Raw genomic sequence first — 15,975 nt, 5'->3', positions numbered from 1 at the left:
TTCTGTTGACCAAGGAAATACATCTTCACCATCCTTATTTATGTTTTTGTGCAGTTAGTATGCAGCTTGTGAAATTAGGTATGGAGTTAAATAACAAAATTGATATATTTAGTGACTTGTAAAAATGGTGTCCTTAACACAGTGACTTGTCCTTGTACATTTTGTACTGAATTCTGTACCTGTGTCTCAGAACGAGAGTGGTTTATTCGAAGGTAGGATTTTCTTCACGGACTCCAAAGAATGATGTAGTAGTGATTTTTTTTTTTTTAAACCAAAATTTTTAGATACCTTTTATTTCCTGCTGTCAGAGCAAACTCAGATTTTCCCTTCACGATGCTTCAGTGCAGGATGATCCTAGAGGACCTTGCTCAATCTAATTCTTGACTATCATGTTATTTTTTTAACCATTTTGCAATGAGTTGTGTTTTTTTTAATCCTTAACCTTCCTTGAGGACAAGGATCTTGAGGAGCACATTAATGAAGTGTCACTTCATTCGGTAATGCTGTGCAAGCATGCTGTACTTACCTTGGCATGTGCAAAAGGGCTCGAATGCGGCAGCACAGCTGTTACGGAAAATGGAAAGCAGGTGATCTGTAGCTGAATTAGCAGTTATTTTTGACTCCCTTCAGTCACAGTTGAAATGTATTTGCTCGACTCTATGAGAAGTGGACCTGTGCAGGATAATTCTGATGAAAGGGGAAAAACTACTTTCAAGGTAGTTTCATTTTAATAAAAGCTCTAGCAAGGGGCATGCTAAATACATCCAACTCAACAAAATACCTGCCTTGCTAGTGCGGGTTGAAAACCAAAGCTTTAAAGAATCGTGCCTGTCTTGTGTAGGTGCCTTGCCCTTAGGAACTGATGAGGCTTTAGACAGCTCTGACAGTAGCAGTGTCAGATAGATTTGCTCCCTTAAAACTCCACTGTGCTCTTCAGCCATTTGGCTTAGAACAGCTGGTTTGAAACCCAACAGTTTTAGAGCAGGATTTAAAGAAGCATTCAGGTGTTGTTGTTGAAATGCAAATGAATTCCCATCCTTCTGAGTTGCTGTCAAAAGCAAGCAGGTTTTGTTAACTTTTTTTTTTGGTAAATATTATTGAGATAAATATACCTGAGAAAGTGGTTTTGTCCACTATGTTTAGTTGGGTTTTATTGTTTGTTTGTTTTTTTTTTTTTTAGTCAGAGCTAAGAGCAACGTAGGGCAGTTAGTCTTAAGGTCATTTATCTGAAAATTGCTAAATAATACAATAAAATAGCTAGTTCAGGATTTCGTTCTCTTGAAGTAGTGAGAAGAGCGCACAAAACTCATGAGGTTGGGTCTGCACTGTGTTTCTGTGTTCGAATGGCTGCCGCTTGTACTTGACTCTGGGGTGCTGCACAGGCACCAAGTGAAGAACCCTTTGGAAAGAAAACTGAAAAATAGTAGTTTATTGGTAGCTAAAAAGGCATGGTTAGGGCCAGTGTAGCCTGCCTCCTTCCTAATCCTAAGGTTTATTCATAGTTTTACAATTTGTCCACTTACGTTGGTGGGGGAAGGAATGCTCTGCCAGCCTGTCGCTGTTCTTACAGTGTTTTTTATTTTGGCTGTCAAAACAGACTTCTAAGCAGAAAAAAAATGGTAGTGGAGTCATTTTTATCATATGTTTTTGTTTACTTGTTTGGGGTATGCTGGTCCTTTTGGGGTGTGAACGAGGCATGGAGTCTTGTAACCACTTATGCATCACCAAGGGGTTTTGTGGTAGTGTTTGGACCAGCGCCCGCTGCCAGCCCTGCTCCCTTGTTTTAGGCAAGGGATAGCCAGGGAGCAAGTTAACAGGGTGAGAATGGGAACTAGTTGGCTTGTTTAGATGCAGCAAAGAGGCTGTGAGTGGGCCTGTTCTGAAATACCTTGGGTACTAAAGAAAACTGTATTTGATAATGGCTAACCTGTATGTAGAAAACTGGGATAAAAACCAGAACTGGATAATGCAACACAAGGTAGAAGTGGTGCCGAATGGCAGCAGAAATGCAATGTATAAAAGAAGGTGGGAGTAGTGCATGGCCGGAGCAGAACTGGGATCCATGAATTTAACTCTAAAGAATGTTCAGGGGTGTGGTGGGTTATGAGGCCAGTATGAGACAGGCACTGCCACGAAAAGGCTGAACTGGGAGAGAAATTGGAGAGGGTAGGAAAAGAGCAGCAGTAAACAGAAATATTGGCAGATTGGTGAGGGTTCTGTCGAGTTCACGTATCTTTCTGAGAGAAGCCAACAGAGTGTACCCAGTCCTTTTAAATGTTGAATCAGCACTAGCAACTATCACTAATTTTCATAATTCGAGTGGGAGAGGTTGGAGAAATGCATTTACAATTTCTGGTCTGACTAGTCAGTTGTCAAACAGTGTAGTGCCTTGCAGTAGAACTTTTCCAGGTATACTGAAGTCTGAAAACTGCTTATCAGCTAAGTGGGGGGAAAAAATAATATTGCAATACCAGTTTCACTAATATTTAACATAATGGAGGTCAATTACACTTCCATTGATAAAGTTCATGGCCACACGATCATGTGCTGTTTCTTTTGGAGAATTTTGATTTATGACTTTTCTGGTAATATATTAATATGTTTGTGTGGGGGATCCCAGCCATGACTGGATGCTTTGTGTAGTGGACAATTTAATTCCATTTAGGTTAATTAAAAATATATCCTCTAGTTTGGGATGTGCAGTCTTTAGTTTACTTCTCCTTTCTGTTTATAAAATAGGCACTTGTTAGCTTCTTGAGCTAAGGAGCTTTACTTTCAAACTGGACAATTTAAAAAACAAATGAAAAAAACGCATATGTAAACTTTTTGGAACGGTCACGAGTAATGAGAATAAAACAAAGCACTGATTTAGCTACTCACAATTTGGACCCCCTCAATCTGATTGAGGGAGTAGTCTCAAAGCAGCATCTATGCAGAGGTCACTTTAATACTTCATAGGTGATATTTTACTTTTATCATTTCATAAATTTGAGTGTTTAGTATCGCAGCCTTAATCTGTGTAGTTCTCTGTAATTTATGAATTGTGGTTATTTTACTTATGCAGTTCACTTACATATTTGACAATTTTTAAGAGGCTTAATATTGCTGGCGGTCATCAGTAAGGATTTTGCTCTGTATGACAGTAATGACTTGGTGAAAGAGCATCTTTGTACACATTCCTCTTGGATCACTCAGTGTCAGCCAGCCTGTTTAATAGCTTGCCTATTAACTAGGGAAGATGCCGTCATTTAGAAATCTTTCCTGAAATAATGTGCAATTACTATTATTCAACTTTAAGGCAGAAACTTAACTTTACAGCTGCACCCAATGTAATGAAATGCAGCCATGTGGTGCTGGTTAGTATGTCAGGTTTCTCACAAAAAAATTTTGTCTTCTCTATGATTTAAAAACAAGTAAATAAAAACCTTATGTTCTATTCAGTTCGTTAGAATTCACCAGGTATTCTAGCAATGTGTTTCTTCCATGGGCACTGCAGGGTGAGGTAACTGTATTCGGTTTGTTTGGCAGCAGGGACGTCATTCACCAGAAGAGCATCAGAGGGAACGTATTTAAAACTCTTAAGGGAGCCGTTTTTCAGATCAAAACCGTGGAAGATTCACTTGTCTGTGTGGCTCCATAGAATTTTGTTTATGTGCCTTCATTTCGGTTGTTCAATGCATAAAGCATTTGCACTTTCTATATACTGAATTTGACATAAAATATGCTAGTTACATTCAACATTTAACTTTTTAGAACTTTTTAGATGCATATACATATATGTAAAAGTATGTATGTGGCAACAGGAACATGTTGCATAAAATACAGGTCTTGCTTCAAGGTAGTATTTTTGGACAGACAGCTCTTCTAACTTTCATACAGATAATTTTTAAGAATTATCTTTAGGCTGATTCATAAGGATTATTTTTTCCTTATATATAGGCAGGGTTTGTCAGGGAATTAAATGGATGAGCCATAACTCTGCTTCGAAGTTTATAGCAAAACAATGTGAAATGGTTATTCTGTTCTAACAAAACAGTATTTATCAGATGATCCATGGTAACTGTGTGCTTGATTTTAGCAAGTAAAAACATGCTTGAGTTTAACTAAACAAATTTTACCCGTAGGAATGTCAGCTGGCACGCAGTAACTTCAGTGAGCATTATTAATTCATTTATGATGCCTGTACTATAACTTCATGGGCAATAAATATGCTCCTAATTCTTCAAACAGATCCTATAACTTCACAGTTCAAAATAAATAAAAGGGGCTGACGGGAGGTATGTTTAACATGTATCTGGTTAATGCAGCAGTCTCATGAGACCGTTAATCATAACTACAGTTACCTATTCTTGGGATTAAAATTAAATATAAAAACGTGTTGTCAAGTTTTATGTACATTTCAAAAACTTTGTAGCGGCAATATCTGTGTGCCATGACTTGTATTATAGCTGCTTCAATTCGTGTTAGAGTAGCCAATATGCAGAATAGAAGATTTTTCTCTGAAAGAGAAAAAAAAATCCACTACCCATCTTCCTTACCTGTCTGAATTGCAATGTCAGAGCATGCTATGTCTTGTGCATGGGCTAGGGGTAGTACAGAATGCCCTGTATTTAAGATGGCAGTGCTTCAGCTGGGATCAGAAGGTTGGTTACGCATCTGAAATTTCTATGGGAAGATTAGAAGTGCAGTAGTAAAATCGGGATTTTATCTACATTTTACTATTATGGTATTTTAAAATGCACAGCAGACATGCATGAAAAAGAATGTGTTCTTTTGTTTGTTTGTTTTAGGTTAAAATGGGTGTGCTGGTTAGTTTACAATGCTTTCTTTCAGTGAGTTAGGCTGAAAACGGTAGAGGACACCAGCTGACAGCCAGTTTAATTTGCTGATTCATCTGTTATAGTGATGGCTTCAGGCCAGAGCTTGGCTTCCAGATTAAAGGCTGAGAGTTGTGAAGATACTGGGACTTGGAGGAATGTTGGTAAACTGTTGCTGAGTGAAGGCAGTGAAAGTTTTTTTCTTTTTTAAGTGATTCTAATTTTGTGTTGACAGAAATCCTTCTACCTTGAACTGGCAGTCTTTTTTGGTTAAGTGGAGACAGAACATTAGAAAGATACAAGGATGGAACAGCTGGATGCTAGTTAAGTGCTGCTTCCACGGGTATCTTGTGCAACAAAAAATGCAGCTCAAATAAGCTTATGTTTCACAGCAATCAGAGTTTTGGCAAAGCCTGTGCAAATGTCGTCTTTTCCTGGCAGACTTGCAAAATAAACCTGCTGGGTTAAATAATGAGACTAAAAGGGAAAAAATCCAGGAAATTTTTTCTTGCCAACAAGCAATCTGGAAGAGGGTTATGAGTGAAGAATTGATGGTTTCTAATTTAAAAGAAAAGTCTTCAGTAGAATTAACCCTTCTTGGAAGAAGTCTGACTCAGAAATGTTTTAAATGTGTAATTCAAATGTACAATGTGAATTTAGGAGAGTACAACATTTATTTATTTATGTACTTATTTTACCACTAATAGTGGAACTAGAAAAAGTAATTTTTCTGAACTGAACAAATAGCCTTCTGTTTTTCAGACTAAGTTATCTCAGGAGAGGGTGTGTTGTAATTTAAGCATTTTGTATATAACATCACTCTTCTTCCCCATAGCTGTAAACACCAGCAGGTATGCTGAAAGTTATAGGATCCAGACATATGCTGAATATGTTGAGAAAAAACATGAAGAAAAACAGGCAAAGAGAAAATGTACAGAAGATAGTTGGAAGGAGATGGAGAGAAAGCGGTTAAAAACTCAATGCACACCTTACGTTTCCCAGAGTCGATACTACTGTGATAACAGGTGAGACTTCTGTATTGCAAATTGTTGTATTTTTATTGCATTTTATTAAGTCTACCACTTTTGAGGTAGTTCTTATCTGGTATTTTTCTTTCCTTTTTCTTTTATTTGCACATGAATCAATAGTGGTACATCACCTGTCACAAGATCATAGGTAAAGGAGTGGAAGGGATTTAGTAGTTAGACAAACTTTTAAAATATTAGGATACTGGGGGCAGGTCAACTCACAGCTTCTGAGCTTGTTGTAGCAGTACCATTTCTTAAAACCAAAAGAAAAGAATTACATCCCTCTTTGTTTTACACCTCTGAATAGCTTTTGTGTTGTGGTTTAACCCAGCAAGTAGCAGAGCACTGCGCAGCCATTCACTCACCCTCCCCTCTCTGCAGTGGGATGGGGGAGAGAATCAGGGACAAAAATGTAAAAGGGTTGAGATAAAGACAATTTAATAGGATAGAAAAGGAAGAGAAAATAGTAATAAAATACTAAACAAAGCAAGTGATGCACAATGCGATTGCTCACCACCCACTGACTGATGTCCAGCAGTGGTCCCCTGCCCCACTCCAGCTAGTCACCCCACTTTGTTGTTCCACATGTGGCCAGATGGTGTGGAGCATCCCTTTGGCCACTTTGGGTCACCTGTCCTAGTTCTGTCATCTGCTCTACAACAACTAAGCCATCTGTGTGTTATCAGCATTATTTTAATCTTAAATCCAAAACACGGCACCTTACCAGCTACTAGGAATAAAATTGACTGTAGCCCAGCCAAAACTAGGACACTTGTGTCGTTTGGAAACTTTGAAAACTTGTCTTTGGATTCTCCTCTAAAGGTAGTCTTGTTTTTTTTGATGACTTTCCATGGTGATACTGCCACAGCGAAGGGTATAAATTACCATCTTAGGCAGTCCTGATGAAGTTGTGCTTCAGAAACAGGAAGGCAAATGATGATGCTTGTGAGGCTTTGAGTTTTTGGAGTAAAATTTGAAAAGGGTTTTAATTTTGTTTTTTAAATAATTAGCTAAGTCAGGAGGTGTCTGTTTTGATTCCAATACAGTAGGTTGCTGTGTGTATTTCTTGTTCCGTTTTTACCCACACTATTGAAGAGAGGTTTTAGATACGAAGAGAACATGAGTTTTTTTCAGTGATCTGTGTGGCTGTGAATAGAAAGGGTATTTCAGTGTTAATAAAATTAAATAATTCAGCTATCAAGTCATTGGTATTCTTAGTTTTTCAAAATTCTATCAATTATATATTTAAAAAAAAAAACTTTTGGTGGAGTGCATAAGTTACATTAGTGTAGATGTTCATTTTTTTCTCCCTCACCCACCTCCACTCCCTCTCTTTAAACAGACCAAATGAGATGGGCGTAAAACCAACATTGAGCTCTTCCTGCTTTATCTTTCTTGAGAATGCTATGACAAGTTCTAACTCTCATTATATCTTCCTGTAAATGTTATCTTTCATGTAACAAATGTACTAAACTTGTTCTGTTCTTCTCACTTACATGAGCTTATGATTTGCCTACTTTGCAAAATTAAATGCAGGTGTGTGTTTTGGCTAGGTGTCAGACTTTCATGCCTTTTTATCATGGTGGGAATTCTAAATGTGTTAGACTTGTTGGATTCCTTAAAAAATAAAATTAAAGAAAAAAGCATATGGAAGAACCTGGTGATAAAATCCATATCAAATGAAGTTATGAAGTTAGTTTATTTGAACTATTGTACTTAGGAATACATGCTGTGAAGAGATGAAGAGCTCAAGATTGTCCTGGCACTGGTTTTCATGTGTTCTTGGTACCTGGTGGCTAAGGTTCAAGTCTGTAGCTTATAGTTAGTCTGTATTAAATAGTCTGAACATATTGAACATCTTGAGTCTATTGCAAAGAAATTCCAAGTCATAGTTTTATTTCTACTGGAGGAAGTCTCTCTCCTCACTGAATGTTTTTACAGGTATTTCGGGTATCTCACAGATTCTAGGCAAGACACTAAGAGTGGTGGCTTATGGTATGAACTGTAGACAACTTCTTCTTTCAACAGATATGTTGGAAAACAGTAAATGTGGAAAGCAGACTTGTTGTTATTTTTCAAAGAAGTTGGGGACGACCACAAATGTGTAATTTGGAAAATTGCTGAATAAATTTTTTAGTGAATTCTTTCCTTAAAGTTATGTCTCAATGAGTTGTTTGCCTAAACACTACCTCCTTGAAAGATTTTCATCTATTTTCTCTAGTACTGAGAAATTCCTCAAGAAACAGCCTTGTTACCCTTATTTTTTGATGATCAACACTTTGATAGCTTTAGGTAGCAGTCTTTATTTTGTTTATAGACAGAACTTGGTTTGTAATTGCCATTACATGAATTTTGGTTCTCTCGTTATTCCAAGAATAAAGTGACTTGATTCTGGTCCAAACTCCCTTTCATGCAGGTCTTTTGACATGTTTTTTTTGTTTGTTTGTTTTATTTCTCTTTGTTACTAGCTAGATTGTGTTCTCTTGTCAATTAGTCTTTTGTAAATATTTCCTCTGTAAGTGTAAGCTGGCAATTACACCGGGTTAGGCCTAACGTGTAACTGCACACTTAGTGGTCTTTCAGTTCACTCAAGCTGACTGTAGATAGATTTTCTTTTTGTTTCCAGACAGAGATATCTTACAAATAAATACATATTTATATATGCTTATGTGTAAATATATTTATACAATGTTATAAATATTTGTATTTGTCCAGGTTATTTTTATGTATTTGTGTGTGCATATGTGCATATTCATCCAGATTAATCTGAATCATACATAGTTAAGCACTCAATACTATGATGTATCCAGCAGCTGATCTCTTATAATAGCTTCATGTTACTGCATCCTTTATTTATTTATTATTTAATAAGCTTACTGCATCAGCTTCTGCCAGGGAAGGGAGCACAGCTGCAGAGTAGCTGTTCCTCTCCATGATGGCAATATGTTCTGGCTAGTTTCTCATTCAGTAATGAAGTTGTTAGTTTTTTCTTATAAGCAACCTTCTGTCTTAGATTGTCAGACTGATAAGTATGTAATGAGGGTTTATTAATTCCTGTTTTAGTAACAAGCTATACTCCAATGTTACAGAGGAACTTCTCTTCAGAAAATGCTGTATCATAGTAGCTGCAAGGTACAACAGTTTATAATTAATATATACCCCCGGCATGTAGTGTATTACTACTGTTACATATAAAAATTAGTTTTAATGGAAAGGTGCCTGACTGTTAATGTCAGATGGGGAAGCAGAGGAAAAGCAAAACTTCAAGTAGTTAATAGGATCCACTCCTCTAAATTTCCTTTTCAGAGCATGCTTTCCAAAATGGATGGACCATGGCCTCTTGTGTGGCTGTGTACAGCACGAGCTGTGTTGTGCTGAGCAAGTAGCTGCCTGCCAACTGTCTTGACTGTTAAACGCATGGAATTGGGATCCTTTCCTCTGCAAAATAGTGTTAAACCATAGCATGAAAAATAGCGTATGTTCTATGTAAAACTAGATATCCTGGTCTGCTTGCAGTTACTACTTTTCCTAATCATCATGGAGGAACGAGTAAAATAAAATAAGCTAATGGCAGAAGACTTACACGAGTATAAAGAATAGGAAAGTGACGGGTCATTTTGCCTTACAAGTTTTCTAGCTAAAATCAGGAGTGCTGCATCTGCTGTTGTCAGGCTCCCAGTTGTAGCACTGGTTTCTTGAATGCCTTTATTTTGCTGAAAATAGCTTATCTTATTTTTGAAACGTTCTTGTGTTCCTGCTGATGATTCCTTTACTGAGTTTGTAGTGCCTTTTCTTACAGTTTATTTTTCACAGAAACGCTTGTTTATAGTGGTTTGTTACTAGAGGATAAGAATTGGGAAATGCTTGAAATTGAAAGTCTGTCTGTATCTAGGCCTATTCAAGATGCTCAGTTATGATGGAATTGGTCCTTTCAAAATTAGGACATTCCTTTCCAAAATGGAAAATGCTTAATGCTACATCATCATAATGGTTTCCCCCACTTTTACTCCTCTCCACCTTCTGATTCTTTCAAAGTAATTACCATAGCATGGGCTGGATTGCTGCTATTTAGTAGCAGAAATGACATTACAGGATTAGTGAGCATTTTAATCAGGTGGAGTCTGCTCTTTTGGGCAGCAAAGCGCTATGTAAGGCCACCACATCCTGTTGATTCATCAAATTGCATTTAGTGCTAATGTTGTTACTCATGCTGCTGGAATTTAACAAAAATACTATATTCTTTGATGATTGGAGTTGCATTTAAGAACAGAAATAGAAAATAAAATCTAGATTTTAGATTTCTGCCATCTTCCTTCTGTGGTATTCATCCCGGTTACTTTTGCCAGCAGGCTGACATTAAAATAGGTCAACAGAAGGGAGAGGTTGGGAAAAATGGACTGGTGGATCCTGAGTCTTTGTTGAAGAGGTGCGGAACCACACCTATAATCATCACTGATTGAAATGAAAGCTGCATTGTGTTCACTAGATAGATTTGCCAGCTGGCAATGTATGATGGGCTTTTCTTACTTTTTTTCCCCCAAACTTGAGCTAGTAATTTTATTTAAAAACAAAGAATAAAAATCGTATTTCAGAATACAAAAGAAGCTTCAGAACCTATTTAAATATATTTTTTTCTTTTTGAAAAATCATATTATTGCATGGATAACTGTTGTACATTTGCGTTCTGAAACTTGAGTGCTATCTTTGCTAATGGCTGATGTAACACTGTCTCCTAAATGCTTCAGATGTCCAGAAAGTATAAACCAGTATATCTGAATTGGAAAATTACCGATAACTAGTAGTTTTTTTGCTTTTCCCACTTTGTTTGCTTGTTTCTCCACAGAGTAAGGAAACTGAGACAGAAATATGGACATACTCCAAAATAGCTGGTATAATTAGAAAACTGAACTTTGATCTGAGTAGTGCTCTAACTTGTATATACAACCATACTGGTTTGCTACTATTGCTAAGTGAAAAAATGTTTCTGTAGTCTTGAACCTTATTTTCAGTCAAAGAAGAATAGAACAAAAAAACACCTAATATGTATTTATGTGGAATCCATGCAATCAATGGAAGCATGGAAGTCAACAGTTATTGATTATTTATCTAATCCTGGGATTGTAATTTGTGGCTCCTAAATTTTCTTCCTTATGTATTATTCAGAATATATTTCCCAGAAGTAGAATTCTTAGAAAATTTTCCAAACATTTCTTTTAAATATAAAAGTAATTTTTCATTTTCTAAATGCTCTTTCTTAAAAAGACTTTTTTTTTTCATTTTCCAGACATATTTTATTTCTGTTTTGCAATATTGAAGTGTGCATGTAGGACAAATAGTTCTCTCCAGCTTTTTGGCTTACATCTTTTTATTGATGATAGTTGTGGTGTGACTTGAAATGAAGGTTTGTAAGAGATCATGCAAGAAGGTGTTCTGTATGTGAACGTTTGGAGGATAAGTCAGCCATTCATCAAAGTAAATGGTGTGTGTGCTCCTAAAGTGGAAGTAAAAGCATGAAGTATAATCATATGTTTCATGTTTTTTTACTACCTTTGGACATCCCAGAATGAGTCTGTTTTAAATTGCAAATTGTTCAGGTAAAAAAAAAAGTCTATTTCAAAGACAAAACTGTACAGATAAATTTGACAGTCCTTTAGCTGAAACTTTACTGAAACACCATGTTTCCAGGTATTATAGATTAAAAGAAAAAATAAAAAGGATTTTAGTTTTGTTTTATAACTTGATATTCATTTTTGTTGAAATATAAGCATTGACTTAAATATTCAATAAAAGAAGTGTTTTGTGTAGGTTTTAACAAAAACCTAAAGGTTTATAAGCCTAAAACTACTTTTTTTTGTTTTTAAATCTGTTGTTCTGAAAAAATATTAAAATGTGCATTTAAATAGTTGGTATTTACATATCTAGAAGTTCAATGGGAACTCTTTTTTTTAATTAGCTTCTTTGCCACTTATGTTTTATTTTATTTTAATATTTTTTTTGGCATTCAAGGAAGATTAACAATTGAATTATAGTTGGATGAAATTTATGCCGTGTTATTTCAATGTATGCCGAATGAAATAGAGCTCTGAGTGAACATTTGTAATGTGCTCATTAGACTTCAATTTAAATGCTACTTACATAAGGTGTTCAACTTCTTGTGATTTTTATTTCACCAGCTTGTTGGATGATGGGAATCTCACTTTAAGACCCGTTTTTAACTTTTATTACACGGAGTTTGGTTGTTTTCTCTGTATAGTAGAAATACTTGTAAAACTGCATATAGTTCCAGAAGAGTGGATGAACTTAGCATGTAGAATCCTTCAATATGAAGATGTATGTTTTTGGGCTTAATAGGTGACGAGCATTGTCAATAGATATTCAGTTATATGCAAGAGCTTTCATAACGAAGAGGGGAAAAAAATAAACCCAAGCAGGGATAGAAAACAGCTTTAATTACAGTCGAGATGAGCAGTCTCATCAGAATAACAGCTAAGCCTGAGACATCAATAGCTCAATGAATACCTTCATTTGCCTAAGTTGCAAGTCAGATTTTCCAGGTAATGTAATTTCATGGTACATCACTTAGTTTATTCTACTACCTTCATAAGCATTTAATAGATGTATAGTAACTAGTACCTATGTAATAGTTATTCTTAACTTGTTGATAACAATATTTCTTCTACATTTCAGTTTTACAGGTACCAGTACAGTGGGAAAGAGAAGCATGAGTCCTATTCAGGAAGAAGCTGGTTCTGATGATATGGAAGAGGGAGAAGATCCAGAGTACAACCAGACAGACTCCTGTGCAGAGCCCCTCCCAGATAGTAAGAAGAGAGCCAAAAAGTTCAAAAAGATCAAGAAAGAACAAGTTCCAGCAGGTAAAAGCAATGTTCTTGCTCATGACGTTCTGTTCTGTTTGGAACTGCCCTAAGCCTGAACAAAATTGAATTTTTTAATGTCTCAACATTTCTGGACTTCTGTGAATGTAACACAGTAAGTCAGAGTTATAAGTTATTTTGCTGTGAGTTATTTAAACTGAAAATGGCATCAAAAAGCAAAAGCAAAACAAAACAACTGAGACAAACTAGAAGCAGCAGTATTTGATTTCTTGTCTACTTTCTTCCTTAAAATAAAGCTCTTTGAATATTTGTAGCTATTTTTAGTTTCTTTTTTTCTTTTATCTGACTTTCTTGTTATGCAAAATCAGATACCTTTATCAAAAACAAAACTGAAAGAATTCTGGAAGTAAGACTCTAGAGTAGATCCTATTAATTCAACAAACTTTTATCACCAGTCATAAGACTTACCAGATGTAGACCTTTCCACTTAAGCTTAATTAGATGGAGTCATAGCATAATTGAATGCCTGCAGCTTGATCTGCAAGATGTCTGTCGTTAAACAAACTGTTGCTTACAAATAAGTCCATTTTAATAAAACTACCTGCTGCCTTGAAAGCTAATATATGTGCCCTTTTAATTAGCGCTTATATATATTAGAACTTAAACTGTATATCTTGATAACATTGTACTAATTTCCCTTATTCACAGTCATTTGTGAGATTAGTTATTTAAGTGGAAGAATCAATGCAATTTCTTACTGTGGTCAGAATGTTATCTACCTTTACAACTAAGCCAAAACTTTGACAGCCAACCTGCCTGCCCCTCCAGCACACTGCTTGCCACAGTGCCTCCCTAGAACATCTCTTGAGAACATGTTGACTTTCTGGGACAATTCAGTGAAGCAGTAAGCTGCCAGATAGGTGTTGATATAACAGGATTTTAACCTTCAGTAGGCCCTTTAGATTTTTGAGCGTTTTGCATTTATGTATCACTTAGCTGTGCTTTTATTTCTGATATTAATTGACAAAATGGTGATGAAAAGTGAGAGTTCTTAAAATCCCTTCCAAGCATTTTGGATGGGTGGGTCATGGTCACCCTTAACAGTTCTTGCAGTCTAACGTGTTCTGAGTAAGCCTACATTTGTTTGAAAGGTTACTGGACTGTGAGCAGATCATTCACATTTCATGAACTGTTAGCTGTTGAAGCTTGAGGAATCTTACTTTCAGGAGATACAGATTTTGAAAAACAGAAGAAATTGTAGACCTCTGTAAAAGTGTCAAAATATGGATTTGCCTGAATGATGTTTTTTCTTTATTTTTATGTGTTTTGTAAATCTTCTATTTTTTAGCCTTGTTTAGAATTCAATGTGTAAAGATTGAAAATCAATAGTGTTTCTAATACAAAATATAAATTCAAATCTTTTTCCTATCTTCTAAAAACTGTTAGGATTTATAAATCAATATACATGATGATTTGTGTGGCATTTGATCATAATCTTTCTGGTTTTTAATTGGTTGAAGACTTGTCACCTAGGTTGTGGATAATTTTTTGTTTTGTTTTCCAGACTTTAATACTGACATTTTTCTAGCCAAAATACCTTTTAATTGTTTGTCTGGTTAAATGCAGATAGGTGACAATCAGGTGACTGTTTTTCACCTTATATTTTTGCAATGTTGTACAAATTACTGTAGTCTGTAAAAAAATAAAATAAAATAAAATAAAATAAAATAAAATAATGTAGGGGGGCGTATGTTGAAATCAAATAACCTTAGGTCACGTGAATTTAAACCACAAAGTAATTGATTTCTGTCGATCTATTTGCTGTTGATTCTGTTTGAACTTGCTAGCAATTTCTTTCAGAAAATTTTCTTTGTTCTTTAGTGTTTAGTGTTGTTTAGTGTTTTCCAAACAAATTGAACTTTTTTTTAGTACCCAGTGATAAACAGTCTGTTGGGTTCCCTTCATAAATATTGACTTGCAAATAACATATCTAAAGCCTTGCTGTAGAGAAGAAAATTTGTCATTTGTATGCTTTGAAAGAATCGAAAAATTGTTGATCTTAGTTTTTATTCTTTTTAGTGTTTGTATATTGAAATCTTTAATATAATGTTCTATGATTCCTTTTTTAGAAAGCTTCACAAGTAGTTCCAATGAAATTTTTGAAGTCCCTGAAACATGGTAGGAAACAACTGCCTGAACAAGTGGAATTGATTGAAAGCAGTTGTGAGAACACACCTCCTGGAAGCCATACTTTATTTAAATAAAGCAGTGTTAACAAAGCAGTATGTGTCCTGAAAATCAGTTTAATTATTTTAAACTGTTTACTGAACAATCACTGTCAATTTTACATGTGCATATATTAACTAGTATATGATTCTGTTGTTGATCATGTGAAATCCTTGCTGTCGTAAATGGTGTTAGATTTAAGAAGCAAGACTAAATGTATTTTGGTCACCTCCTTTGGCATGCTGGCTATGAAATGTACAAAAAGAACTGGCACTCTGACTTCATGCTAGGCTGTCTCCTGTGCTTGAGGGGACTTACCACAAATCTCCTAATCTTTAGATATTTTTTCAGGCAATGTCAGTATGCTGTCAGCATTCTTGATACAGGTAGAACTGCAGTTTCACATATTGCTTTCTACCAGTTACTTCATCTGGAAATTTTTTTTTACTTTTTCATTCTCTACTCCCACCCTCCACCCTCAGTGCAGCCAGTGTTCCTCTAAATACCAACTTTACGCATACCATATCCTTTTTAAATAAATAATTAAATAAATTTAACTTATGTGCTCCTCAAACATGAATATCCTGGTGGGAGATAGTTTTTCATTGTTTTCACATCTTGCTGTTTTCACTCTTTAGTCTTGATCTATTTCTTCTCCACCTTCTTCCTCAGCTTGTGGGGTTTTTGTAAAAATGTTTTCTTGGTACCTGTGACAAACCTGCTAACTGCACCAGCCCTTTATTTGTTTAAACAAGATCTGCATTGGTAGATTTCTGAAAATGTTTGATATTTAACATTTTTGTATCATGGAAATAAAAACAAAATATGTATTTCCATAAAAGGAAAATTAAAGAAATTTTCTTAGGAATTTGTTTGTTTTTATTTATTAGCTTCTGAAATGTTTTTCTTGTGCTCTTGTTTTGCTAAGACATAATATGACACTTTTTAATTTTCATAATGATTGCAGCCTGTGACTAGCAGACCCTTTGGGTCCATGGACTACTTTCAAGGTATTTGTGAATTGTAATCAGGAAAAGCAAACCTGTTATAATACGATGCAAATTGCTG

At 35.5% G+C, this 15,975-nt stretch overlaps 1 protein-coding gene across 4 annotated transcripts in view; it reads left to right on the top strand.

Annotated features, from left to right (window-relative positions):
• Positions 1–15,720, top strand: part of PARN (poly(A)-specific ribonuclease) — a 62,541-nt gene extending 46,821 nt beyond the window's left edge. For all 4 annotated transcript variants that reach the window (XM_040574181.1, XM_040574180.1, XM_040574182.1 and 1 more), the window contains 3 exons: positions 5,653–5,842; positions 12,533–12,720; positions 14,811–15,720. In XM_040574181.1, the coding sequence (XP_040430115.1) occupies positions 5,653–5,842; positions 12,533–12,720; positions 14,811–14,863 (431 nt within the window). In that variant the 3' untranslated portion in view covers positions 14,864–15,720. The remainder of the gene's footprint in view (positions 1–5,652; positions 5,843–12,532; positions 12,721–14,810) is intronic.
• Positions 15,721–15,975: the final 255 nt, after the last annotated feature.

Source organism: Cygnus olor, chromosome 15, assembly GCF_009769625.2.
Source record: "Cygnus olor isolate bCygOlo1 chromosome 15, bCygOlo1.pri.v2, whole genome shotgun sequence".
In the NCBI taxonomy this organism is placed as follows: Eukaryota; Metazoa; Chordata; class Aves; order Anseriformes; family Anatidae; genus Cygnus; species Cygnus olor.
The sequence above is the reverse complement of the archived record's forward strand: the minus strand, read 5'-3'. Positions and strand labels throughout refer to the sequence as shown.